Source organism: Onthophagus taurus, chromosome 6, assembly GCF_036711975.1.
Source record: "Onthophagus taurus isolate NC chromosome 6, IU_Otau_3.0, whole genome shotgun sequence".
In the NCBI taxonomy this organism is placed as follows: domain Eukaryota; kingdom Metazoa; phylum Arthropoda; class Insecta; order Coleoptera; family Scarabaeidae; genus Onthophagus; species Onthophagus taurus.
In genome coordinates this window covers 9,656,987-9,684,358 of record NC_091971.1, presented here as the reverse complement: position 1 = coordinate 9,684,358, position 27,372 = coordinate 9,656,987, and the positions used below count along the sequence as shown (strand labels likewise).

Sequence of the window (27,372 nt, the reverse complement as noted above, 5' to 3'; positions counted from 1 at the left end):
TTTTTCTCAGACAGTCAAGCCACTCTCATTGAGTTGTGATAATAGAGTTTCTCTGATCTGGCTCTCAAATCACTCTGGGGTTGCTAGCAATGAAGCGGTAGATGAGCTAGGACGAAGCTGTAAAGTAAAGCTGTTATGCGAAATTATTACCATTTCATAAGAGATGGCACCACAATAGCAAATTGACAACTTTAGTAAAGTTACTTTACACTTCAATTATTTTTGAGGTTAGATAAAAATTTTCAATTTCAAATAAATCTTTATTTAATTAATAATTATTTACATAAAATAAGAACAATTATCTAAAATATTTTATATTACATAAAAAGATCTATTTTTGTTTCTCATTAACTAATTTTACTGGTCTGTGGACATAAAACCCTTGATCTTTTAATTTTCGATACAAAGATATATATTTTCCAGCGGATGTGGTTCTTGGTACGATAAACTTTTCGCAAAAAGTTGTCCTACTCGAAGCGGCTTTACTAAGATTTCCATAATCTAAAGATTGTAGAAATGTAAGCACGAAACTGTAACAATTATGTCTATCTTCGCTGTAATTCCTCGCCAACCAACATTTTTGTTTACAAATTTGCAGAAGGGTGTTATCCCAATGTTCCATCCAAGGTGTACTCGCTTGTCCCAGTAAAAGACATTGCCCCCAATGGGTACTTCTATGCCTTCTAAGCCCGTTTTTATCAAATTCTACGATAGTACCAGATGAGGTTGTTACACCAATATGAAGATCCATTGAGTTGTAATAATCACTAAAACCAAGAATTTTAATATATTTTAAGTCAAATTTGTTTAACAGTACTTCAAAAAATCTCCTGATGTTGGTTTTATCACAACAGAACAAGCATGTTGAGATGCTCTAACAAAAGGATAAGGTACTCTAAAAAAAATTGATTAATTAAACACAAACTGTAATACCAAAGTTTTAAAACTTACCGAAATGGTAATAAAGAAAAATCAGCTTTGGTTAAATCAGACCTACAAACTGGGCAATTATCAGGTAACGAGAAGCAAAAAATTTTTGGTCCACAATGTTGAAAACACACAATACCAGGATCCATTTTCTGCCTAAACAAAAAAAGTAAATAAATAATAATAAACAAGTTGATTGTTCTGCTTTTGTTTAGAACTAATTCACACAAGACAAATTTTTTTAGTTTTAAACATTCTAATGAACGTACTTTCGAATAATAGACAATAATACATCGAGAGCGATGGGAATCTTTAAAAAGGCGTTTTCGAAAGAAGCGCGCGTGTGTAGTCTTTTTTGCGAAATCTCTCAACAAATCAAGACTTACAATCGCCAGTGAAACTAAAGTTTCTCGTTTGCGGGAAATCTCTCGAGCACAAATTAAAGCTTGTGAGAGAAATTTTTGTATGCTGGTACGGATGTAGGACATGGATTGCAATCACCCAAAAGAAACGTGATTAATTAAATTAAAATTGGATAAATTTTGATCATGTGATACAAATTGCTTGTATAAATATTTTTTTTTAGATGTTAATTTGTTGTGATAATTGATGATTTGGGGGGAGAAGCAAAAAATACAGTTTTGCTTAATTGAATGTCACGAGATATTGGATTGAAAAAGATTATCCTTTCGGATTTTGAAATTTAAACGTAAAAAAATTGAAGTTGTAAACAATTTAATTATGACAAATACCGTAGTTAGCTATATTTAGAAAATCTTTATTTTAACAATTATTATTTTTGTACCAAATTACTTAATAATAATTTCTTTTACTTACCTAAAAAGTTAATTTTTAATACATAAACTAATTTTTTTACTTGATCATTTTTATTTTTTAAAAACTAATTGTTTTGTTTATGTTATAGTATGTAGTTTCTACATAGCGACCTCGACTAACAATAAGAAACTTTTAAAAAGCGTTCGTTTCGCTCACCTGCGAAAGATTGACTGACTCAAGTTGACTGAGCAGCACGAACAGCACGAGTCTCGTCTCACGATGGAAAGTCGGGTACCCGGTGCGGTCAAACACATTTGTACCTGTTTCTGGTTGTTGTTTACGCGTAGCTATGGAAACGCCGAAGTGTACCACTTCCTGTGGGACGTATTGGCGTCCTACCGGCTCCTTTTCAAAGGGCAAAAGAACGTGTGTAAAGTGTGCAGGTAGTGGGTTACTTTTGCCAATAAAAAAATGTAAGTAGAAAAAAAAATTTATTACATTTTTATTTTGGAAATTAATATTATTTCGATACAATGAGTTAGAATATTGAAAGTATTTTTTAAGGATTCGTTGTTAATTAATGCATGGTGGGGATAGAATGGTTAATTTGATCAATATTTTCCTAAAGAATATATTTTTTTTAAATATAAAATTTTCCCTATCTGTATCATTTATTCAATAGATTAAAACTTTAAATCTGTTTTTATTAAAAACATTTTATTTCATTTTCATTTCAAAAATGTTTAGTGTTGAACATTGAGTTATTATCGATTTATAATGTTGGATATTATGATTGTATCATAGTTATTTCATAGAAAATTTATAGTTGAAAATATTTGGGAAATCCCAAAAAATGTGCCATACAGGTAATTCGGAGTGTTCTAAACTTCATATCAGTGTAAGTATATCATTAGAGTACGTCATGTCTCTTAGTATGGCTTATGGTTTGCATTTTGGCATTTTTGATAATAATAATTATAAACAACGATTAGATCAGTTATGTACTACGCAAGATTTTCTGTAATCCTGGTCAGCTTACTCATTGACAATCTAGAAGACAATCTCTGCAGACTCTCTACATCTGAGACCATGACATCAATTAACTACATTTTTGATACCTTCTTTGATAACAGTAAAGGAAAAATACACTGTGTATGGTGGTATCGTATAAACTTTTACTTGCTGACTCCAACGTGCAGTATGCAATGAACGATTACATATACAAGGGTATAGTTAGCGAAAGTATGGATTTATCGGCGAAAGAGAAATTATTGAATCTGTAATCTGTTTGGCAAACTTAATTGTCGAAGGAAAAAAGGCATATCAATGCAATAATTTAATTGGCTCAACAAAAATGCCTAAAAGCTATTCCAGCGAATTAGAAACGAAAAATACAAGGAGTCTTGTGATAAATTGAGAAGTAGCAAGGATAAAACTGCAAGAAAGCTGCAAACTTGCGAAATACCATACGTAAAAAAGAGCTTGATGTTCGCATGGCTTTATGTATGCTAACTAAAAAATGCAAACGCACGTTAGCTATCTGCGTATACATTGTGCTACCTATCCGTTTTTTTCAACAGATCTGCTTTTCTGAATCCATCTGAACCATTTTAAGATAAACCCAAATATAAGCAATATTTGCCCTACCATACAACTTTTCCCACAAGACTGGAATTGCAAGTTAATAAAAATATTGTGATAAGCTAGCTTTGAAAAAAGTGAAAAATGGATAAATTTTCAACTTTACTTCTCAAAAAGACCATTTCAACCTCAATCTATCTTTATTGCGTTTTATCTTAAAAGATTTGGATTATAATGCCTCGGCTGTAAGCAACCTCGGTTATAATTATACAAATACGGCATTTCCCAGTTTCTCATCAGTTAAGAGTTATGTTATTTGGGGTTGAGGCATTTCCTTGATCGCTTTTTATCTTAAAGGATCGGGATTGTAATCCCGCAAGCGATCTCGGTTACAAATTTTCAAATCTGGCATATCATCAGTTCAGCACCGGTTGGGAAAATAAAGCCAAGGTCGCTTGCGGCCGAGGCGCTGTCTTGATCACATTTTATTTTAAAGGATATGGATTGTAATGCCTCTCCCGCAAGCGACCTCGGCTTCAGTTGTACAAACCTGATACTTCACCACTTGGATCATCACGTCATCAATATGTAGCCACAAGGAGAAGCTGTAAAATGTAACAGGACACTATAACGAAGTTGTAACTTTATAAGGAGTAATATTTGAATATGTAATCTTCTCGACAAAAAAAATAAATTCGCTGTGTGGAAAATTATGTTTTGAACCACTTTCTCCATATCAAATAAATTTGGAGATATTGCTCTACAAAAAAAATCATTTAGAAAAAGATTATGTTTTCAGCTTTCCAGAGCACTACTGTCATTATACTCAAGAAAAATCTGAAACGAAGTATTTAAGACTAGAACTTGTCATGGCTAAAATATATCAGGTATTTCTCCAAAGCTGTAAATTACCAAGGAATGATTTTACAGATTACATCTCTCTAATTACTATTGCCGAAAAGCAAAGTAATAGAAGCTATCAAAAAACAGTAATTCTGCAGAAACTCTCGCAATACTTGATATGCATAAATACCTTCCAACGTCTTCTTCAGCAAATAACAAATCAAAAAAATTTGTGGATCTTAAACGAGAGTATCAGAAACAGTATTACAAGACTATCATACGCTGTGATGTGGAATAAAAAAAGTGGAGGAGTTCTGAAACCAGAAAGCCAAAAACATTTAAATATTTCTGAAATGATTACCTTACAAATTGAAAGGTTATAGGTTATACAAGACCTAGCAGAAGGTCTTCAAGCGCAAAAGAAACGAATTTCAGGTTTCGGCTATATTAACTTCTTATTAACTAATATACAAATTTTGTTATAGGGAATTCTAAGAGTATATCATAAGTTATACAACGTAACCCAACAAATTATAACCACTTTGAATGTATCTATACAAAAATGAAAAAATTGGTCATAAGATATTGGAAGATATAGAAATTACTGTTAAATTTTAAATCATGATATATATTCTAATTTTTATTTCTTGTCAATGTCTCATTCCCTTATTCTTATTGCATTCAATTAACAATAATTATCAAAGATCCTATCTATTTTCAATTCGTTATGCACTCGTGCAATTTACAGTAACCAGGAAACTCAACTCGAACGTAAAGTTAATTAAAAGTAAAATATATTCTAAGACCCCGTCTAATTTGTAATAAACCTTCTTGTGTCCCACTTCCGTTTTTATTCTACATTTTTAAAACGACACCAAGAAATCCACTTTAATAACAAAAATGTAACTGTTTAAAAACATTAAACAAAATTAAATCTACACGAGAAGCCAAAAGTGTTACTAACACGTCTTTTATTTAAAACCCTAATTACCGCGCCGTGTACATTAACAGTTAACGTCGATTAGCGTTTGAGTTTGTCTCTTTTGTTCTTCGTTGGCAAACAATCGCATCGTTTAACGGGGGTTTTCTTTTGATTGAGGCAGATGCTCTTTCTCGCGTTAAAGGAAAATTTGCTCTACGAACCGCGACGTGGTTATAAGAGCTTATTATATGTAGAGAGATATTAACCTGAATAATGTCGAAGTGAATCGAATAGTACAGTTAAATAAACAGATGGCGGAAAATCGCAACGCAAAAGCGATTATCGCGACCAACGACCGTGATTATTTATAACCGAAGCGGCCTTTGAATTTCATTGCAAACGAAAAAGAAATATTTCGTTTAAAAGAACGAACGCCATTAAGCGAGCGCGATTAGAACGGATATCCGACCTAATTACGTCGTTTGTAAGAAGAAGTATTGCTGAAGTATGTGTGCTAATGTCATAACGTATTGTTTTAAAAGAGGAACAAAGAAAGGAAAGGATTAAAGGATTTTGCGTAGAAAGTTTTTGACCTAATAAAAAATAAATTTGCATTTTTTACAAAAAATTTTTTCTTTATCTTTATAGATACCATCTTTAAAATATTCAGTTTAATAAGAATGCGGAATGAAGTTTATCGGTAGCATAAAATTATGCATTTTATCATCATTTACCATTTATTGGGGTGTTTACGCCGGTTTTGCTTGTTTAAGCAACCCTTGCATGCATGGAGTTTGTATGGACGGCCTTAACACTTCGTATTCTTGTTATTGCATCGATGGATACACAGGGGTTCAATGCCAAACGAATTGGGATGAATGTTGGTCCTCACCGTGTCTAAACGGTGGAGTTTGCTATGATGGAATCGCAAGTTTTAATTGTTCATGTCCAGCGGGATTTGTTGGTAATTATTAATTTTAATATTTTCTAAAATTTATTAATAAATAACAAATTTAGGTGAAGTTTGCCAAGAAGATTTCAATGAATGCGAAAGTAACCCATGTTTAAATAACGGAACTTGTTTTGATATCACCAATGGGTACACTTGTAATTGTTTACCAGGATATTTAGGTACTTATTGTGAAATTGATATCTCGGTTTGTGATTCTACCAATGAAACGAGATGTGCCAATGGCGGTGTTTGCGTTGAAGGACCTGGAGAAAGTTTTAGTTGTGAATGTCCAGCAGGTAACAAAGCGAAGCAAAAAAAAGGAATTAGAAATATTATTTAGAATCACTATTAGTTTGTATTTTTGTTTCACGAAATAACTTAGTTTTTGGTAATATAAATTGGATTTAGGTTGGAATGGCTTTTTATGCGACCACGAAATAGATGAATGCATGTCTTCACCATGTCAACACGGCGCCGTTTGCATCGACCTTCACGCTGATTACTCATGTGCCTGTACATTTGGTAAGTAGGAAGAAAAGAAAATGTAAACGCACAATCGAATCTTCAATTTCATAGAATTTGAATTTCAATTAATTCAATTAGTTGTTACGTAATTCCATTGGAAGGTTCTTTTCCCAAAAAAAATCACAATACAATTTAATTCACCAATTCCAATTGTGTCATAACATTTCTAGTTTTCACCAAAAAAAAACGAATCATCAGTAAAGTTTAGATTTTCAACGATGAATAACTTGGTTAGTTTAAAATTTTTTTTGTTTATATTATTTTTATTAGGATTTACTGGGAGGAATTGTGATGATGTTATCATGGTTTGCGAAGACAATCCTTGCAGGAATGATGCTTTATGTCTTATGGAAGCCGGGCATCCAATGTGTTATTGCGTGCCTGATTTTCATGGGGAGTGGTGTCAATATCAATATGATGAGTGCCAATTAGGACCAAGGTAACACTTATTTAACGATTCTGCATTTATTATGTTTATTTTTTTTTAGATGTATGAATGGTGGAAGTTGTATTGATGGTATAGATACATTTACGTGTTCTTGTCCGCCAAAACTAACTGGTTTATACTGCGAGTGTCTTATCTTAGAAGACAACTCATTAGATTGCACTTATATAAGACCAACGATAATAGATTTTACAACAACAGAGATTCCTATTACATTTACGACGACTTCAACGGTTTTTACTGAGATGCCAAATTCAACAACTAATCTTATAGATTTAACGAATTTTACTCAAACCGAATCTTCAACAAAATCATCTTCTGAATCAACGTTTTCTACTTTTTCGACGGAATCAACGTTTATTACTTCGATTCCAACAGAAACGCCTATTTCTTTATCAACGATTTCTAATACAACCTCAACTCTAACTGAAAGATCGACTACTAAGCTATTTTCAACTGAGATAACGACTATTTTAAATGTGACTGAAACTGATACGACTTATTTTCAATTAGATACGACGACGACGGGTAAAGATGGGATGACGTCGATTGGTGACCACGAAGAAACCAGTAGCGAATTTGTTCCAATTACGTCGACCGTTTTTTCAACTTTTCCAGGACGTGTAACAGTAACTGATTTAGTTGAAACAACTTCATACGGAAAAACATCGACATTTTTATTGTCGACGTTTTTAACTGACGAACCAAGTTATGTAACTGAAAGCGGTTTATCTGAGACAGAAATAACAACAATTGGTCACGAAATAACCACTACGTTTAAACCATTTTTAGATTGTACAAAAAGTGAAAATAAATGTTTAAACGGTGGAACTTGTACTTTTGTTATGGATGGTTATAAAGTAATCAATTTTATTTAAATTTTAGCAACATTTTTATAACTTTTTTAAATCTTTTAGTGCGTTTGTCCTTTTGATACAGATGGATTATTATGTGAAAAACACCTTGGTATACGTAACGCGGCGTTTAATGGAAAATCATTTCTGACTCACCGATTATTCAATCAATCCCAAGCTTCGATTTCATTCAAGGTTAAAACGCTAGCTACATCAGGATTAATTTTTTACACCAATATAGAAAATTCTTATATCGCACTTTACTTAGAAGAGGGTCATTTAAAATTTAAATTTTCTTGTGGGTTCCAAACGATGCTTTTAAGCGAAGTTGAAGTCCCGGTTAATAACGGATATGACATGGATATTAAAACTGAATTAAAATTCAGTAAAGATAATAAACATTGTGAAGCTTTTATTAACATTAACGATACATTAATTATGAGTGGAGATCAAATTGCTTTAATGGATCCTTTTGCGAAGAAAAATTTATTGGTACATTTCGGAGGGATCCCTGAAAATTCCCAAATCGATGGGTTCGGTTATGAAGGATTTATTGGGTGTATAAGAAAATTGGAAATTTCTGGGAAAGAAATGTTAATTTTTAAAGACGCAGATGATGGAGTTGGAGTTACTGAATGTTCCTCACTTGCTTGTTTATCAAATCCGTGTGGAAATGGTGCTAGTTGCTCAGCTAAAGGGGAAGATTGGTATTGTCATTGCAAAAATGGGTAAAATCTCTAAAGTAATTTTTTTTTTATTTAACAAAAAACATTTTTAAAGATTCGTTGGAAAAATGTGTGAAACATCAATCTGCGATAATAATCCTTGTCAATATGGAGCAACATGTTTACCATTCACAGGAAGTGGTTATATTTGTTTATGCCCGTTTGGAAAACACGGACATTTTTGCGAAAGCGATTTAGAAATTACAAAACCCTACTTTTCATCTTCAATCTACGGATATTCTTCGTTTATCGCTTACCCTCTCCCAACGACGGTTTCTAACAAATTAGAAATAAAATTTCGTTTTTCGCCAGCCACAATGGACCAAATCTCGATTTTAATGTTTCTTGGGCAAAGAGGTCAACACAATTTCCATTCGGATCATATGGCGGTGAGTTTTGTTAAAGGTTATATTATGTTAACGTGGAATTTGGGTTCTGGTCCAAGAAGAATTTTCACATCAAAACCGATCAACGCGGAAATGGGGTCGCATTTAATCCATATTGGGCGAATTGGAAGACGAGCTTGGTTGTTCGTTGAAAATCTTGGAAATATCACCGGAAGATCACCCGGAAATTTAGTCCAACTCGACGTTGTTCCAATTCTATACTTAGGCGGACATGATTCGAAAAATTTCACATCGCTTCCTCACGATTTACCACTTCATTCAGGATTCGCTGGGTGCATTTACGACGTTGAATTTAAATCGGGGGGTTTTGTTATTCCATTAGCTGAATCTAAGTATGCGTTTGGAAGGGCTTTGGGGCAATGTGGGACTACTGAGTGTTATGAGAAGATTTGTCAGAATGGTGGGGCTTGTTTATATCATGGAGGAACATTTACGTAAAATTTAAAAATTAAATGAGAAGAAATGATTTATTTTAAATTTTAATTTTAGGTGTTTGTGCCAAGATAGTTTTTTCGGGCCAATGTGCTCGACAAAATATAATCCATGTAACACGTTAAGATCGAATTGTTGGATGGAATCAAGTTGCGTACCTTTAATTGCAGAGTATGAATGTGATTGTCCTTTAGGAAGAACAGGAAAATTTTGTCAAAATGGTTAGTTTAATATAATTATAGTAGAATTTCGATATAACGGATTAATACGGGGAAGGGAGTATCCGTTATAGCCAAAAGACATTCGGGTTTAGGCCTACGTCTCTGAAAACGGCTAAATCTGAGTGTTTCTAGTTCTAGTGACAGTGTTAGTGTAAAACTAGAACTAATACTAGACCTGGGAGTAGAATCATTCAGGTTTAGCCGTCTTGAGCGACGTGCGGCTGAACCCGAAAGATTCTAGTTCTAGGTCTAATGTCAGTTCTAGTGACAGTGTTAATGTAAAATTAGAACTAACACTAGAACTAGAATCAATCGGGTTTAGCCGTCTTGAGAGACGTGCGGCTAAACCCGAATGATTCTAGTTCTCGGTCTAGAGTTAGTTCTAGTGACAATGTTAGAGTAAAACTAGAAGTAATATAAGACGGCTAAACCCGAATGATTCTAGTTCTAGGTCTAGTGTTAGTTCTAGTCACAGTATTAGTTCTAGTGACAGTGTGAGTGTAAAACTAGAACTAACAAGGTCCGTTATATCGAGATTTTATTGTATTTTATTAATTTATTTCTTTTATTCAATTAGAAACAATAATCAGCGATGTTGGATTCTCCGGAATAAGATCTTATTTAACGTTAGATCCAGTTGTTTTCGAATTGATTAAATTCAATATTGATTTTGAATTGAGACCGTTAAGTGATCGTGGATTAGTTTTATTTATTGGGAAAAGAGATTTTATTTCGATTTTTCTTCATGGTAGTGTCTTGGAGATTCGTTTATTACCGAGTCGACATCGAATCTTAACGAGCGATTTAATTTCGTTGCGAAGTAATAAACTCTTAGTTCTGGGAAATTGGCATAAAATAAATGTAGGAATGTATGGGAGAAAAACGTATTTATTCGTTGATGGAATTGTAACAACGGCTATCTTAAATAATGGGGATCTATTAAATTTGTCTGGGGAGACGATTTATTTGGGTGGACTTCCAGACTTATCAATACTTCCTAATGAAGCGACGATTTCGTATCCAATTCCGTTTATGGGATGTATCAGAAACTTTTTTATAAATTCCCAACGAATTCCGTTAACTTCAACAACCATAAAATCTTCAAGAAATATTGTTGATTGCGATGGAACTCCATGCGGAGGAGATTATTGCGAAAATAATGGATCTTGTTGGTTAGATCCTAATTTAAATCCACATTGTTCTTGTCCTGATCCATATTACGGAGAAAAATGTGAAGAGATACCATCATGCGAAGAAAAACATTGTGAGAATAACGGAAAATGCCTTGAAAATAGATGCGCTTGTACAATTGGTTACTCAGGCGCGTTTTGCGAAACCACAATCTCAGTTAAAACCCCGATGTTCTCAAAAAACAGTTATATTATAATCAGTAAAGGGTTAGATAAAAAAAGGGACCTAAATTCGTTTAGCACAAATTTTTATTTAAATTTTACGACTGTTTCTCAAAACGGATTAATTTTATGGACGGAAAAATCGCAAAGTTATTTAGGAATTGGAATTGAAAATGGTCACTTAAAAATAGTGTATTCCATCGGAAATTACGACGAAATCTTACAAGTTTTGGATTTCCCAAAAATATCGGATGGATTGTGGCACAGTTTGGAAGTAAATTTTGAACCTTTTGTTTTAAAATTAGACCAAAAAGAAATTAATATAGAAATTGAGCATTACAATGGTACCTTGAATGTAGACGATAAAGTTTTTTATTTAGGCGGATTACCAAAAGAAATATCACAAAAATATCAGGGGATATTTGCGAATTATTTTGAAGGGTGTATCATTGAATTTGGATATGGGAAAGATGTTAATATTAAAGATTTCAGTAAATATAAGGGTGAAAATATTGAGATGTGCAACTTGGTATGATTTCTAGTCTAATTTAAGTAAATCAAAAACACTGCCATTTAATGTATCTAGTCAAAATAAGTAGACTTCCGATAATTCGAGACTTTACTGGATTCCTGGATTATTGGTATTCCACAATATTAGATGTTAGCACAATTAATTTTTGTTAAAAAAGTCTTTTTCTTTGTTAATTATGTAGAAGAGTGTGACAAGTACAAAAATTGTTTTATGTAATATTTCTGTTAAGATAATAAATTTCTTTTTAAAATAATTAAAAAATTTGATGTTATTGGAAAAATAAAGATGGTTGAAATAAGAAACTTTGTTGTAGTACATAAAATATAATTCATTTATTTATATTTATATATGTGTATATATACCTATATATTAATATATCTCTGTTTGAATTTTGTGCATGAGCACGAAATACAATTTCCCACTATATCCAACTGAATAATAAAAATTAATGAAGTTGATTAGATTGCATCGTTATAACTACACTTTTAACACCATAGTTATACAGATCCTCATATATGCGTTTATAATAACATTATCTTTTTATATATACTCGCCCATTTTAATTAATTCCCATATCTGTGTATACATATAAACATATCAATTCCTTATCAATTAATAATTGCGTTAATTTATCAATTTGTTTACATTTTTTTTTTTAAATAGTAAATAGATTTTTTTTCGCATACATGGAACAGTAATAATTTTTGTTTTAATTATCTAGGTACAAATACAAATCCAGCCACTTACATCTCAATTAGATAATAGTAAAATTCATTTATTTTATATAACATAATAATTTAACCATCAACCACATATAAGATATATGTTTTTTTTTATTATTTAATTTTTTTTTTCGTTTAATATTTAATATACATCTGACTGGAATAACAAAAATACAATATTATCATATTAGCAAACAGCGCTCGTTCCCCCATATGGTTTGGAGGGGCCACGGCGCCGCATCACATCACTTAGCACCGAGAAAACAGAGTACGGAAAACCACATATAAAAATACCAAAACAAAGCGCTTTGGTCCTCTAATATAATCGTCTATATACATATACAATATATTTACGAATTAAAGATTCGCGATGAAGGCATATATATGTATATAAACGTTATATTCATTTCGTATAATATATATAAATTTTTATATATTGATAAAATATATTTATATATATATATATATAATAGTAAGCCCTGTTTAATAATAATACTTAAGACAAGGGAGCGTTCTTTCTCCTTTTTCGTTTCATTTTCTTCTTTATCTCTTTCCATTATCAAAAACCAAAAAAAAATCCCCCGCTATTAAAAAAAACGCAATAAAAATAATATACTTTTCTTAAACGTTTTCACTATTTCTTTCTTCTTTCACTTAATTTTTATTTTTTAATAAATTTTTGTTCTTTTTTTTAATTCATTTTTGTTTTCATCGATTACTTTTACGATAATATAGTAAATTTATGACCTAAATGTAATTGAATAGGATAATAGAGAGTGTGTTTTTTTTTCTGCGTGTGTATGTGAGATAGAGAGAGAAAAGATATATAATTAATTGCACCAAGAGAGCGCGTTTTCTCTTCAGATCGCCATCTTACCGATAACCATAGAGACCAAAATGCTGAATATGGTTACCAATACCGCCATAAGGAACACCTTTTGTTGTTTTGTTATGGTTTTAAAGTTAACGTACGGCCACGTGGTGTGTGCTTTATGTCTGGTATGCAACGGACTTCCGCCTGTGGACGACTGAGACCTTGAAGATACCAACGGTTCGATTGCTACCGTTTTAAACGTAGCGTCGGATGAATGAGGACCAAGTAATTCCCCGGTTGACGTCATACGAACCGGAAGAACGCGAACGCTGTAATCTGTACCAGGATCTAAATGATCTAAAGTACAGGTTATTTCTGAACCTCTATATACCTATAAAGTAATAAATAATAACATCATATTAAAAAATAAAGTTACAACTTACTTCTTTATAATCTTGCTCTCTTAATTTGGTGAGCTGCACAATATAAATAATTTTATCGTTCGTATTATTTTTCGAAACATTCCATTCCAAGACGCATTGTCTTTGTTCAACTTCAATAACTTTCGGTGTTCGAACAGCAGCAGGTGGGGCAATGATGGTTTTAAATTCATAAACATCAGAAAACTCTCCTTTTCCAGCATCGTTTTTAGCACTTATTCTAAACCGATATATGGTAATTTCTTGTAATTTAGTAACCTTGAAGGTAAGAGAAGTTCCTTTAAATATCCTCTGAAACTCGTTCGTTCTATTATTAGCCATTTCTAAATAATACGTCGTATAATCTTGATTCTTTCCATCGCCCCATTTCAATTTCAGGTAATTGTAACTAGTCCCAATGCATTCAAGTTTTGGTGGGCTTGGCGGCAATCGCGCGGTCATTAATTTCACGGTCGTAAATGGACCTATACCCACGGAACTAATTGCTTGCAATTTTACTTTGTACACTGTATTAGGCGTTAGATCTTCAATGGTAAATTCGGATTCGGATCCTTCCGTTCTGTAACTTTGCTCGCCTAATTCGATGTTATAATAAATAACGGGACATCCGTAACATTCGGGTTCTTGCCAACACAAGTGAATGCTTGTCGGGGTTACCATTGATTTTGGTGTTGAAATTAGGGAAGGTGGCGCAGGGGGAGTTTTAGCTTCTACAATTGGACAGAAAGGACTACATCCTGCGCTGTTACACGCTTGTACGCGGAAAAAGTATATTGTGGACGGTGTTAAATCTAAAATTAAATTTATTATAAGATTTAAATTATTAAAAATTTTTTTTTAAACTTACTTTTGATATCACTGCTCAAGGCGGGTCCTTGATAAACCATTTGGAATTGATCATCGTTAGGTATATTTCGTAAATCTCTACCAGTTAAAGACTCTTTTGATTCACTGCTACATGATTGCATGGGGGATTTTGATAAACCTGGACTCATTTCTAATTTGTATTCTTTAATAGTCGCCCCATTATCTCTAGGTTCGCTCCAAGACACAATAACATGTTTTGGTGATTCGCTGATGACTACAACATTTTCAGGCCAATTTGGAGGTGCTGCCCCACTACATATATTTGTATATTCCGAAAACGGACCAGGGCCAACTCTATTTACTGCCCTGACACTAAAAGTATATTCAGTACCAGGCCTCAGATCTGTTACAACAATTTCGCACTCCTTCGTTTTGCAGACTAGGTTCGGACTAGAGTCTGAATTGATGGTGAAGACTTCGTATTCTAAGATTGGTGCGCCACCGTAATAATCCGGTTCATTCCATCTCAATCCTAAGCTTGTAGCTCGAGGTTTTCCAACCAATTTAAGACCTTGGCAAATCGATGGAGTGATCGCTTCGGTTGTGACCGTGCATGGATCCGAATAATCACTGTGCCCACCTATGCTTTTGCAACATACTCTGAGTTGGTATGTTGTTCCAGGTGCTAAATTATCGCAAATTGCTTCCGTTTCTATTCCAGTGTAGACCCTTCGATATCCGCTGCCAGAGTTTAATTCCAAGATGTATTCGGTAACCTCGGCGCCACCCGTATCCGAAACTGGTTCCCATTTAAGTCGGAAACAATGCGCATGGATTCGACCTTTCACTGCCGGTTTAATTGGTTTTGAAGGCCTATCAGGCAGAGTTCGGAATGTAACTTCAGATGACCACGGAGAATCACCACCTTCATTTTTAGAACGTAATCTAATAAATAAAATAAAAATAAATAAACATGGGGTTATAAGAAACAAAATTTATTAGTTTACCTAAAAACATAATCACTAAACCTTCTTAATTTATTATTACAAACATATTCAGAATCCGTTCCATTATAAACAGTTAAAAATCCATATTTCTGTTCGTTAATTTGTAAGACAAAGTTGTGATCTTCAGGCCTTTTCTGCCATTGTAAATGCAAAGTGCTTTCAGTCGAGTCTTTTAATGTGGGAGGTGCGGGTTGCGATGGCGCATTTTCTGCCGTTGTATAAGCTACAACGTCCGAATAAAGACTCTTACCAATTTCATTCAAAACCGCCAACCTAAATTTATAACTCGTCGATGGTTGCAACTTTTGGAGATGATGATTATGATGTTTTCCTTTACTTTTATGAATCTCAATAAACTCCCCATTTTTACCCTCATCGTATTCCAAAATATAATGGATAATCTGCGATCCGTTTTCGTTAACATGATTCCACCTTAATTGTAAACTATTCTTTGAACGCGACACTAACTTCGGAGGTTGCGGCTGATCAGGTTCGCACGGTGGTGTCGTAAACTTGATGGGTTCCGTCGCGGAACCTTGCAATTCTTCAAGGTGCACCTGTAAGCATACCGAGTACTCTTGGCCAGGTTTCAGATCTTGGATGCGACACGAAAGAGAATCACCACTGTAAATTGACTTGTATTTCATTTGCTCTTTGCTTTTATCGCTACTTAAAAGGACTTCGTAACGTAAATCTTCTTCGTTCAGTTCTTGTTCATGGCTATCGTTACTAGACGCCTCCGAAAGGCGTAACGGCGGTGCCCATTGTAATAAGGCACTTCGAGACGTCAATTCTGATACCTAAAAATAATAAAAATATCTATATAATCATAAATGTGTATTTAAATTTAAAGTGTTTGTTGTTAAGATTTAAATCAAAAGCAATCATCTTGATTTAAAATTTTTCCCGTGGGAAGGCTGCGTTTCGCAAGCGACGAGGTCGGTAAAGAGATTGCGAGCAGAATCTTCCCGCGAGAGAACACGCCGACGTGAGAACACAAAACAGTGTATAAGATACGTATCGGAGCGCCGTCTGGTGAAATCGTCGTCGATTTCGAAACGACGCCCGGTGAACGAACCGAAAGACGACGTCCGTCGCCGCCACCGCCTTCGATTGCGCAAGCGAAAGGCCGTCGTCAAGTAAAAGGCAACAACACCGACGTCCGTCGTCCCAGATCGAGTTTATTAAAACCAATTAGTAACGTAGATAATTGGACAGTAAGTTACAATAGGTTAAATTGTAACATTTCAAAACGCATTTCTTGCACAATTTATGTTGTAGTAATATCCGAGGGACAAATGTTATAAAAAATTATCGAGATTTCATAAGATTATTTGTACTTTATTTTCATTTACCTTCGGTGCTTGTACTGACGATAAAATATCGGTAATAATATGTATTGAATCTTCTTCATCTTGAACGCTACTACTTTCTTCGCCATCTTCAGATGTACCAACACTGTTCATTCCTTTTTCTTTGTGGGATCTGGTGAGACCGTTCACCAAATCTTTCATGGGAGAGAGACTATTAGGGCCACCGGCATCCCCATTACCACCACCCGTGACGATACCACCCTTCTGTTGCTTGTCATGCAATTTTTTCCTGAGCTTATTATGTTGCCGATGTGTCCTTTCGTCCTTATAATAGGCGTGGCTCGGCGGCGGCGAGTGCCCGGCGTTCGGGGCGTTGGCAGGACCGTGGGGTAAATGCCCGGGGGGGATGTTTGAGTGAAAGTGAGGTGGTGGAAAGTGTACCCCGTGATGGTGAGGGTACATTAACGGTTGTGGACCTTGATTCGTACCATTTGGTGGTGCTGTACCCTATAAAAAATTATATAATTAATTTTATTTGTTACTCAATAATCTTTTTTTTGTTCTTAATGTAGCACTCCTGATGACTAGTATTTATTAAACCGAAACCGGTCAAGCAAGGATAATAAATATAGGCTTCAGAAGTACGCAGTATACAATTATAAATAAGATTTTTAATTAAAAAAATTAAAAATTGTTTTTTTTTTAAATACCTAGAGGCTATTTAAAAAAAAATCTTGATTTAACCTTGACAGTCATGTTTTCATCTTAAAATAGACACATTACCATAGCGGGTTATTTTTATAAAATTAATTTTAAAATATCTTTTTATCCAAAACGTTTCAAAGTCGTTTCAAGAACAAGAAAACCAATAAAGTTTGTAAACATATTGGACGTGTGAATATAACAATGTAACAAAATTTTATAAACACCGGTTTTGCAATAACAGTACATTCAAAATCGGTAACAATGTTGTATTTAAGATTCTTTGAATAGAAAGAGACATTCTCTACGTTATGTTATAACTTTTAAAGAATGGCGAATTTTATGGCTGTTTTAATATCAGCTGATGTTTTTAATGCCTTGCGAACAGTGACCCAAAAACGACAACCATAAAAAAACACATAAAAGCATATCGCATCGATTACAATATTTAAAAGACATCCTACGCGAGGTTATGCCATTAATTCCGATGAATATAAGCATTATTTTAAATCAAACAGTGTGGAACAAAATTAACCCAACAATACAGTTTATAGATAAACTCGGGTGTTCCCCGAATTGTGTATATGATATATAAATCAAGGACAGTTCTAATTTTAATTGTTATTCATCATTAGATTGTATTTTTTTCTAGTTCTAGTGTTAACTCTAGTGCTAGTATTAATCAAGGTTTTACTGAATTTATAGATATGAAAAAGGAAAAATAATTTAAAAAAGAAAACATTTATAAACAAAACTTTTACCATTGGGTGTGCTTCCAAACTAACTTTAATCACAACTTTTGGAGTCTTATTTTCTTCTTCATTTTCAGACGACATTACTACAACTACTCTTTTATAAAAATGAATCGATTAACTATAAGGAAATACCAGATTCTCGTTCACCGAACACAATAAACATATGCGACGGAAATATCGATGTGGACGATCGCAACGTCAACGAAAAAGCGCCAACGAAACGACTCTCTTATCTCAAGTTGTGGGTTTAGCCGCGGGCGGTGTTACAGTCGTATTGTGACAACAAAACGTTCGACCAATACAGCGAATTCCAAAAACGATAAGAACCGGGCAATCTGGTGTTTATTGAATGTCAAGCCTTTTTCGTCAGGTTTTTTTTTTAGTTTGAAATGTCCGAGTGTATTTTTGGAACGTTTATCACTAAAATTGATTTCGATATCCAAGAAGAAAGTTTAAAGGTTAATTAGATCCGCTTTTATTGTGGTATTATGGGTGGATTACTGTGTTGATTATGACACTTGTTATAGCACAAATATACTGTTTTATTGTTTGATTTGTTATTATATGTTTAAGGCGTGTTTTTATTGTTATTGTAAACATTTCTCTTGAAACGGACTCAATAAAGTAGTAACAGTTATTGTAGTTTGCCTGCAGTCTTTAACAATGTGTGTTACCTACTGTATCAATACATATCATTTTAGAACTTAATCTGTATACTATAAGTTCTTTTACATAAGTTGTTATATGTTGAGTATCTTGATAATTGCGATAACGCCTAACGATTTATCTTATAATCTAACTATTTAATAATATCGCCCATCTTAAAGATGATTACTAGCCGTTTTTGTGCACTTTCAGCTTTCATTACACATTATTTACAATGGTTTATAAAAGCATTTTAGGCAAATATGCCACTGGATGTAGTGAATGGCTTGTATCCATTACATGGTATAATATCGCCCCAGCTCCTATTTCTAATGCATTACTGCGAGCACGTGGTAAATTTGGATAGTACTGAACTACTGCTGTATTTTATACATATAAATTTGATCTTTTCAATGATGTCCAAGTCCATTCAATACTCCTCTTCAAATGTCGATATAGTGGTCTCTAAAATATATATAAGGTTTGTATTAATAATAGTACCACTCCCAAAACGAATAAAGTTCAGAAGTATTTATTAATCCTTGTTTGTCCTAAAAATGTAATTTCTTGTTGCAATGTTGACAGTTACTATCATTTTGACAGTTCGTGGATGGACACGTTCTTGAAATGCCTTTTTAAAATCCCTTTTTCCGTTATATTTTCTCTGTTTCGTCGCCAAAAACATCATATTATGTTCGAGCAGCTTTGTATTGATTAATAACAGTTGTTATAAGACAACATATCCTGTTTTATCGTTATTACACGTTTAGGATGTATTTCATAAGTTACTGACGTTTATACATAACCTTATTACTTTGACAGTTCATCTCATAACTCAAAACAAAAATTTCTTATAAAAGATAATATTTTAGATATCAACGAAAATATTAAAGAAAGACTTTATAACCGCAATATATTATATAAAATGAATATTAAATTTTTTTTGAAACACAATAAAGATGCCCAAATTAAATTATGTTTAAAAGAGCTGTCAATTCGAACGTTTCCATTTTATATGAATTTCATTTTTAATATCGCAGTTCACACAGAAATGGTATATAAACAACTTTAACATCGGCTTTGAAATTAATAAGCGCTTCTTAGTAATTTCAACGCAGTAATATCAATTTCACCGTTTCAAACTGTTCGATGAGGAACTTTCAATATTAAATCTGCAATATATCAAGTAATACCAACCTAAATAATTTATTTAATGGTATATTTGAAGTTACATTTTAATTTAAATCAAACATAAAGATTTTGTATGTTTATATTAATAAAGTTATTGCCAAACTACATTTTTATGACTCAATTTGATCGTAAAATGTTGCCATCTATTACCATAAATATGTATTACACGTTTAGTGTCGTTTTCAAAAATCATCTCTAAAAGTATCAATTTTGCAGTTTTATAGACATTTTGGTTTCGTTTTAATAAATGTAATTTATTGAATACAACAAAAATGTGAAAAAAGTTGTCCACAATCAACTACAATTTCAAAATTAAGCATTTTCCCGCCTTTATTCTAAATTACGACTATATTCGCATGAAACCCGAAACGTCTTTATGACAAAAGTCATTGTTTAGTGAGGTTATGTAAGATTTTTTAGTTTAATTTATTTAGTACAAGTTATTTAGGCTTTTTTTGTAGTTGTTGTATAGTTTTTTGTGTTTCATTTGCGTAACAACAGAAGATAATTTTAACGTTTTCATAATTATTGTAATGTTTACTTATTAGTAATTCTGTGTTTATCGAGTTGATGGCAATTTTGCAAGCAGTTCAAGAAGACAGAGTCGATTGTGATACACCAAACTTATTTATAACATCTACAAAAATGCAGACGGCAAGAGAATGATCAACAATTGGATTCAGACAGCACAAAATAGAATGGAATGGAACAGAATAGGGGAGGCCTATATCCAACAATGGACGTAGAGGGCTGCTTCATGGTGAAGATTTAAATATTCTAATAGTCAATACATATTTAAGCATTTTTATTTTAGTGTTGATGCTGTGGGTGTTTGAAAGTAATTTTTTTAACATTTCGATATTTCGATAGAATCGCAAAAAAACTTTTCAGGAGTTGTTTGTGGTAAAAAGAAAGTTTGTATATGTAAAGGAGTTTGTATAATATAATCTGTCATCAACCACGGTTGAGGAATTTCACCAAAGACGCTAACCTAGAGTTTATTGTAAGTCAAAAGGAGAAAAACACCTCAAGTTTCATTTTAATTAAAAATTTTAGAACTTTAATTATCCGCAGGATTAAAATTTATAAAGATCGCACCATTTATTTGTTAATTTGAAAGGACAAACTTTAAAAGTAAGCTTATTTATAAGCTGATGGGATTGGTTTTAAGTGTTTTTACTTTATTAATTTACTTCTTATCACAATGTTTCAAGTTTAAAAGTCTTTATATTCTAATTCAGTGTTAAATTTGAATAATAAGATATTAAGTCATGGTTAATGGGCGTGATGAAAAGTATTAAAAAAATTTATAAGATTCATTAATTAAAATACATCTTCTGTATTCTAAAATTAGGATACATTGTATATTGACGCCTCTTGGATTAACGATGACCTTGATATAAGCCTTGCGTAGGACGCGATAATAGTGCGAGTTGGTTAATCTACCAACAAAGGAAGTGATAAAATATAAATAACTCGCGTGACGAATTTCATTCACCGTGAACATTCGCAGTTAAATTGGAATTGCACTTTTCAATGACCAAACCGGGTCGGCGTCTTCTTACGATTTAAGATAACAATTATAAAAAATACTACTATAAAAATAATTGTGACATCATACATTATTTTTATCATCTCACTTAGAAAAAACCCAATGGTGACATCGCATTCAGTAAATAGAAAAGTAAAAAGAAAATTAAGTTTGGATTGAGTAAAGAACAAGACTCTTTGATCTCTCTTTCCGTCCAATTAACTCGTTGGGTTTATTGACCTTTTCGCCGATACCGACCCAGAGGAGGCGGTTTAGCAAGAAGAAGGTGATGTTTTTGACCACCATCGACTCGGTCTTCGTTAGAGGTGGTCTTTTCTTCTTCAAGCTGCCGTAACTGGTCGTGGAGGAAGGCGGCGCGACGGCGGCTCTTCTTTGCTCTCAAACGCATACCATCCGGGCCTCGGCAAAGGTGGCCTTGCCTAAGGGCACCTCGGTTTCAAATTCCAACAACCCGGTCGATTCCAAGAACTTTTCGTCTAATCTTTGTAAACGAACGCCGGAAGTGCATTCTTTTCTTTCCTTTTTATTCGCCATTTTGGCGTCGAGTATACGATTAGTGTAGATAAAAAGAGAAAGAGAAACGAACTTTGAGCGTGATTCACGTTGAAACGATGCAAACGTAATTACATATGCCACGTAAAACCCTTTCAGATAGTAGAAGTAAATGTTTACGTTCCCGGTGAGATAAACCCGGGAGGAGGTTAGAGTTGGAGGTAGATCGATTGGCGTTGTTAAATTAAAAGCGTGGATCGGAGTGAAAAGTTGAAAGCAATACGTTCTTTTTTTTTTTTTCGTTCAGTCACGTTTTGCACGTCGCGTCGTCGTCTGGAAACGATAAGAGAAACGGGTTTTGCAAAAGTTGGTCGTCTCAAGGTATCTGTTTATAGCAGGAACCGGATGCGATTACTGATAATGTTCGTTATCTTGAAAAGCTCCACACGATGAGATTACTGACCAAACGGAACTTATGGCAGCAGGATGTTAACACAAAAAGTAGTAAACTAAAACTTCCTAGTGATTAAAAAAAGATCTTAGTCACTTGTTGCTTGCTTCTAAACTTTTTTAACTCGGTGATTCAACACATCTTGCTTCCATAATTAATTTAGCCTGAAATAAAGTCTTGAAAATCCCCAGTTATATAACGTTGAAGAAAGCTTCTTCTGCAATAACAAATTATGACTCATTTTCTCAATCCAGAAAGAAACCTAATAATTCCATTCACGATGCCATACGGTACAAATGACTGTGTTGGCCAATAGGACAGACTCGGCGACAACGATGATGTGAATCATTAATTAGAATCAAGTTAACCCAAGCCACTGGTATCTGAGTCATTCTTGTGACATTTTAACAGAAATCATTAGAATTTTAGTATGTTATATCATATATGTATGACTTGAAAAATTTATTTATTGAAAAAAAAATGATAAAGATGTAATAAAGAAGTATTTTGAATGAGAGCCTTTGGGATATACTGGGAATTATTGAAATGGTAATAAAAGCCTTTAAAAGCGTCATTGGAGTAACGCAACGCAACTAAAAACGAAAGGTATTAGGAGTAATTAATAGCTATTGGGTGCCATTCATTGATTAGTGACAAATTTAATGTGAAATTTAATTTTTTGTTCAATTTTTAACAAATTTTATCGATTCATAGAAAGTCGGAAGAAAATTTCACAACTTATAAACAAAAACAATCTAGTTTTGTGTGGCGAAATCACTGTTATCATAAATCATTTTTCCTTTTTAGACAAAAATATTTACTTTTAATCGACTTTAATTGATTACTTTTAACTTGAAACTAACATTGAATAGTTTGAATACATGTTTATTCAGAATATCCGAGAATGAGATAATTGTAGAGATAAACTTTTAGACTTTTTTAGAAGAAATTAACCAGAATGATGATGATACTCGGAATTGAGTGTCAAAAAACCGGATACAAACAGCGATAACATGTTCTATGAAGAGAAGAGCAAATTTGAAAATAATAAGTAATAAATTAAGATGACCAGACATTGAAATGTTAAAAACACCTAAGTGACCTTCGAAAGTTAAAATTATCGTAAAAGTTCTACCTGGACTTACAACAAAAACAAGAAACATTAATGGAGGAAATAAATACCTTTTAAGCGATTATCGGCCTAAATATGATAAATGACGTTGTCCGATGCACAAATACGCACATCTACTCTAAACGGTTTCACGATTACAAGGGAACGAGACGTAATGGATAAACGTAATGGATCTGTAATGGAATGGACGTTCGGATACTATTAGTAGTAATTGGTTACAAATGATTTTAAATTTTGTTACATCTTCGATTTGGTAATAAAACATGAAAAACTGACAAGGAGAATTTAGAAGTTGCAGTTTTCTGCAATACACACCCTGCACGGTATCAAATTTTTGATGACTAAACCCGAATGTTTCTAGTTCTAGGGCTAGTGTTAGTTCTACTTTTACACTAGCACTGTTACTAGATCTAACACTATACCTAGAACAAGAATCATTCGGATTTAGCCGTCTTGAGAGACGTGTGGCTAAACCCAAATGTTTTTAGTTTTAAGACTAGTGGAAGTGTAAAACTAGAACTAACACTAGACCTAGAATCATTCGAGTTTCTAGAACTACCGTCCTTGATTTATACATCGTATAGACAACTAGGGGAATACCCCGAGTTTATCTATGAACATGAAATAGAGCAACTTGAAGAATAAACAGAGTTGGATTCTATCTACTTATGAGCGTTAACGTTGATATTGAAATATACTATGTATTAAATAGATAATATTAATAGTACGATTTAAAATATTTTGTCCGTTATGTCAAGATTTTACTGTACTACACAAATATGTAAAAGAAACTCATTCATATGCAAAAAATATTCTAGTACAATAATAACTTGTTTGAATAGCATTCAGATTCATATTTAGTTAGCTGTATTTTGTATGAATATGTATACGTTGAATAATTAATTTTTCAAAAACTATTTGTTTGCAACAAATAACTAAATTTAGACACCGAAATATCTTTTGTTAATTAAAATTCGTTACTTACATAATGAGGTGCGTTGTGTGGTGGTAATAGCACTCCTGGTGGATGTTGGGTTGAGATGATGACGTGACGCAAGGTACCGTTTTCATCAACGATCTGTTGCACCATGTGTCCTGGAGGAACTTGAACTGGCATTGCCACTGGTGGGGATGAATTCGTTGATACCATTGGAACTGTTACGGGACCTACAAAAAAATTTTTTTTCCTCAATTTAAATTGATTAACAAACAATTACCCAGAAAAAAATCTTGATATATTTTCATTAAGTTTTCTTCGTTAATTTAGTTATTTTAAATCCTAAGATGTTTCTTTTATATTCCTGATAAACAGAAACATGACATAAACTAACAGAAAACTTGACACATAGCATTGACAACATTTTAGACGAAACATTTTATATTTGCATATTTTTTTTTGTTATCGTCATCAATTTGTGCTTAAAATAAGGTGAATGAACTGGTTATGATTATTTAGTTACAATTTATTTGCAATTTGTTTATTTTCCGTGCAAACAAACTTATATGACACCGAGTTTATCTTTATAAGATAACGATTCCTCGTTTGTTGATTGATCGATTTCAATCAGCATTAAGTTAAAGGTAATTATTTATGTTAAAAATAAAAATTTTATTGTTTTAGAGTAGGTAATAAAAGGAGCGCGGAATTAACCAAATAAATATTTGGAAATGATTAAAATTAAAGTTAAGGCCGTTCACATCAACTTAAAGAGGGCGTTTTTGTTCCATATAATAATAATATTAATACTCAGATTGTTCACACGGAGGTGCGTATGCACAATAAACCTGAGAACGAAACTACTTTGAACGCAATTCTCACGCTGTCCTAAGCACTTTTTGCTCGTAATCTTCTGCAGGAAATTGTACCTGTTGAAGGAAATCATGAACAAATCACCGATTAAAAAAAACCGTTTTTCCTTTCAGCATTTTATTCGAAAATTTTATTTCAAGTTTTAAATTAAGACGTCAGAATTGTTTTCCTCGAACTTGAGGAGCGTCAGAATTAATATGCACACACTTGACACAGACAGCCGAGAATGTTTTGAGATAATTTAAAGAGGAGAGTGTGTCGGTTTAAATTATAGGCTGTTTGGCCAACGCCGAGCATCTCGCGGACTCCTCCGTTGACGACATTTAGAATGATGTCACCGAGCGAAGTATAAATGGGAGAGTTTGAAACGATGCACTAGTTCCTGCTGCCGTTGCTGTTATGCAGAAATTGGAATGCGAATTCGTGACTCATTCGCTTGGAATGTGAACATTTCAAATGGAAAACCGCTACACAACGCCGACAATTTTTATGAATACTAACCAGCGGCGACACATTCCTTCTTAAACAACACCACACAGAAAGACGTTGTCCACTCCTACACCCACTCCTAAGAAGACTAAGAAGGCGTTATGACCACCTATACATACTTCTTTCTTTTCTTAGAGAGTACTGGTCAAGTTAAAAAGATTAAGTAAAGATGAGAATAAAGAAGTACAATAAGAAAAAGAATCGAGTGAAGGAAGAAAAGGAAGGAGGAGTTGTCTTGAGTTCTTCGTGTTGTTCTTCTTCTTCTTCTTTAGGCTTCGGATCTCTCGGTGGAATTCAGTCCGCCGCGCAAAGGTAAGGAGGCCAATAGACCTCGGACGGAGCGGGACGAAGCGCGAGGAGGAAGGTCAACAGCAGGGGACAACGACTTATCCAAGGTCGTCTTCGTCGACGAGCTCTCATCGTCGTCGTCCCGGGTAGATCGATCCTTCTGATGGAACCTCGCCAGAACTTCCAGCAATAATAATCTTTACCACACTTCTTTTCTCATTATGGTGTATTTACGACCATATAAATGATTATCATTGAGGATATTCCAAAATACTAAATACATTACAAAAAAAATCTTTTATTATTAAATACCACTGAATATTTAATTGTGATAATGAAAATGTTATCAGTTAATCTGTTTCTAAAAATGAATACGACGTCAATAAATATCAACCGCGTAAATAATATGATAAATGTGATATAATAGCGCTTTTAACTGTTTAGTAAGAATTAGGTATTTATAATAGAATCGATGTTTGGTTTCATTTTCCAGTCTTATTTACAAGATTAACTTATTCCGTTGCCAGCAAATCTTTCGGAATATATTTCGTTATCTGAAGTTCTATAAATTCCTCGAATGCCAATAGAATGTTTATATAGAAACATTCCGAGCAAATGCCAAACGCCGGTAATTATCGCTTACATGTACCAGCGTTAAAATACCAAAGATTACCTTCCAATTCTAAATGGATGCCAAGAGAAAAAATTTTTTTAATTCATTACGGGTATATAATTATTCGAAAACATTTAGAAACGTAGCAAATATTCAATACAAATTGAATAAACACCATGTATTTGATGTTATTTGCGTTGTATCACGATCAGGTACTCTAGCCAAAAGAAATAAATTATAAGAAATGTGTAAGATATAATTTTAAGAATAAGTTTTATTTATTCTATTGCTGTAGCTGAAATTAATTCTATTGGCTAGTTTCTCAGTCTATTTAAGTATAAGGTAGCCCAATTAGAAGAATCACAAGTATTTTCAATTAGTTTTAAATTAGTATTCATAATCTAACTTATTCTGATATCTAAAAATACGAAATTGTTATTGATAAAAAGTATTTTTAACCAATCAGGTGTGGTATTTTTCCAGCTTGATGTGCTAAAGTACTCTTATTTGTAGACACAGCAACTGTATCAGCAACTGGAAGAGAGATAAGTAACAAGAGAATTTCAACACTGTTTTGTATCAACATAATTGAACGGATAGATTATCTGGAAAAACTCAAAAACCTTGAATTTTATACTATAACTCTATAAGAGA

The 27,372-nt window shown here is 33.2% G+C and overlaps 3 protein-coding genes across 14 annotated transcripts in view; 1 reads left to right on the top strand and 2 right to left on the bottom strand.

Annotated features, from left to right (window-relative positions):
• Positions 1 to 239: 239 nt before the first annotated feature.
• Positions 240 to 2,033, bottom strand: LOC111427809 (MKRN2 opposite strand protein). 3 transcript variants are annotated; one of them, XM_023063123.2, is made up of 4 exons: positions 1,921 to 2,033; positions 952 to 1,083; positions 818 to 895; positions 240 to 767 (listed from the first exon to the last, which is right to left on the bottom strand). In XM_023063123.2, the coding sequence occupies exons 1-4, from the start codon at positions 2,016 to 2,018 to the stop codon at positions 332 to 334; spliced, it is 744 nt and encodes a 247-aa protein (XP_022918891.1). In that variant the 5' UTR covers positions 2,019 to 2,033; the 3' UTR covers positions 240 to 331. The 3 variants fall into 3 exon arrangements, with proteins under 3 accessions (XP_022918891.1, XP_022918892.1, XP_071052729.1); XM_023063124.2 differs by lacking the exon at positions 1,921 to 2,033 and adding an exon at positions 1,765 to 1,914; XM_071196628.1 differs by lacking the exon at positions 1,921 to 2,033 and adding an exon at positions 1,197 to 1,577.
• An 18-nt stretch (positions 2,034 to 2,051) lies between these two features.
• LOC111427806 (eyes shut) lies at positions 2,052 to 11,791 on the top strand. 2 transcript variants are annotated; one of them, XM_023063113.2, is made up of 10 exons: positions 2,052 to 2,177; positions 5,699 to 6,014; positions 6,068 to 6,298; positions 6,411 to 6,524; positions 6,798 to 6,966; positions 7,016 to 7,832; positions 7,890 to 8,554; positions 8,607 to 9,392; positions 9,448 to 9,611; positions 10,189 to 11,791. In XM_023063113.2, the coding sequence occupies exons 2-10, from the start codon at positions 5,738 to 5,740 to the stop codon at positions 11,496 to 11,498; spliced, it is 4,533 nt and encodes a 1,510-aa protein (XP_022918881.2). In that variant the 5' UTR covers positions 2,052 to 2,177; positions 5,699 to 5,737; the 3' UTR covers positions 11,499 to 11,791. The 2 variants fall into 2 exon arrangements, with proteins under 2 accessions (XP_022918881.2, XP_022918882.2); XM_023063114.2 differs by lacking the exon at positions 2,052 to 2,177 and having other exon boundaries at positions 5,195 to 6,014.
• Positions 11,792 to 11,812: 21 nt separating this feature from the next.
• Positions 11,813 to 27,372, bottom strand: part of LOC111427807 (miles to go) — a 42,995-nt gene continuing 27,435 nt past the window's right edge. For 7 of the 9 annotated variants that reach the window (XM_023063117.2, XM_023063116.2, XM_023063118.2 and 4 more), the window contains 6 exons: positions 24,504 to 24,685; positions 16,641 to 17,105; positions 15,286 to 16,085; positions 14,319 to 15,223; positions 13,475 to 14,262; positions 11,813 to 13,422 (listed from right to left, as the gene is read on the bottom strand). In XM_023063117.2, coding sequence (XP_022918885.1) covers positions 13,078 to 13,422; positions 13,475 to 14,262; positions 14,319 to 15,223; positions 15,286 to 16,085; positions 16,641 to 17,105; positions 24,504 to 24,685 — 3,485 coding nt within the window. In that variant the 3' untranslated portion in view covers positions 11,813 to 13,077. Of the gene's footprint in view, positions 13,423 to 13,474; positions 14,263 to 14,318; positions 15,224 to 15,285; positions 16,086 to 16,640; positions 17,106 to 18,061; positions 18,204 to 24,503; positions 24,686 to 24,735; positions 24,826 to 27,372 lie in introns of those variants that run through there. The other 2 variants (XM_071196627.1, XM_023063122.2) reach the window with 2 other exon arrangements.

Coding starts and splice junctions, on each gene's coding strand:
- LOC111427809 (XM_023063123.2), bottom strand. CDS start 2,018: ATGTGTTTGACCGCACCGGGTACCCGACTTTCCATCGTGAGACGAGAC. Junction 1,084..1,920: donor AGTCAGTCAATCTTTCGCAG/GTGAGCGAAACG, acceptor TTTTTTGTTTAG/GCAGAAAATGGATCCTGGTA. Junction 896..951: donor TTTTCTTTATTACCATTTCG/GTAAGTTTTAAA, acceptor AATTTTTTTTAG/AGTACCTTATCCTTTTGTTA.
- LOC111427806 (XM_023063113.2), top strand. CDS start 5,738: ATGAAGTTTATCGGTAGCATAAAATTATGCATTTTATCATCATTTACC. Junction 6,967..7,015: donor GAGTGCCAATTAGGACCAAG/GTAACACTTATT, acceptor ATTTTTTTTTAG/ATGTATGAATGGTGGAAGTT. Junction 8,555..8,606: donor TATTGTCATTGCAAAAATGG/GTAAAATCTCTA, acceptor ACATTTTTAAAG/ATTCGTTGGAAAAATGTGTG.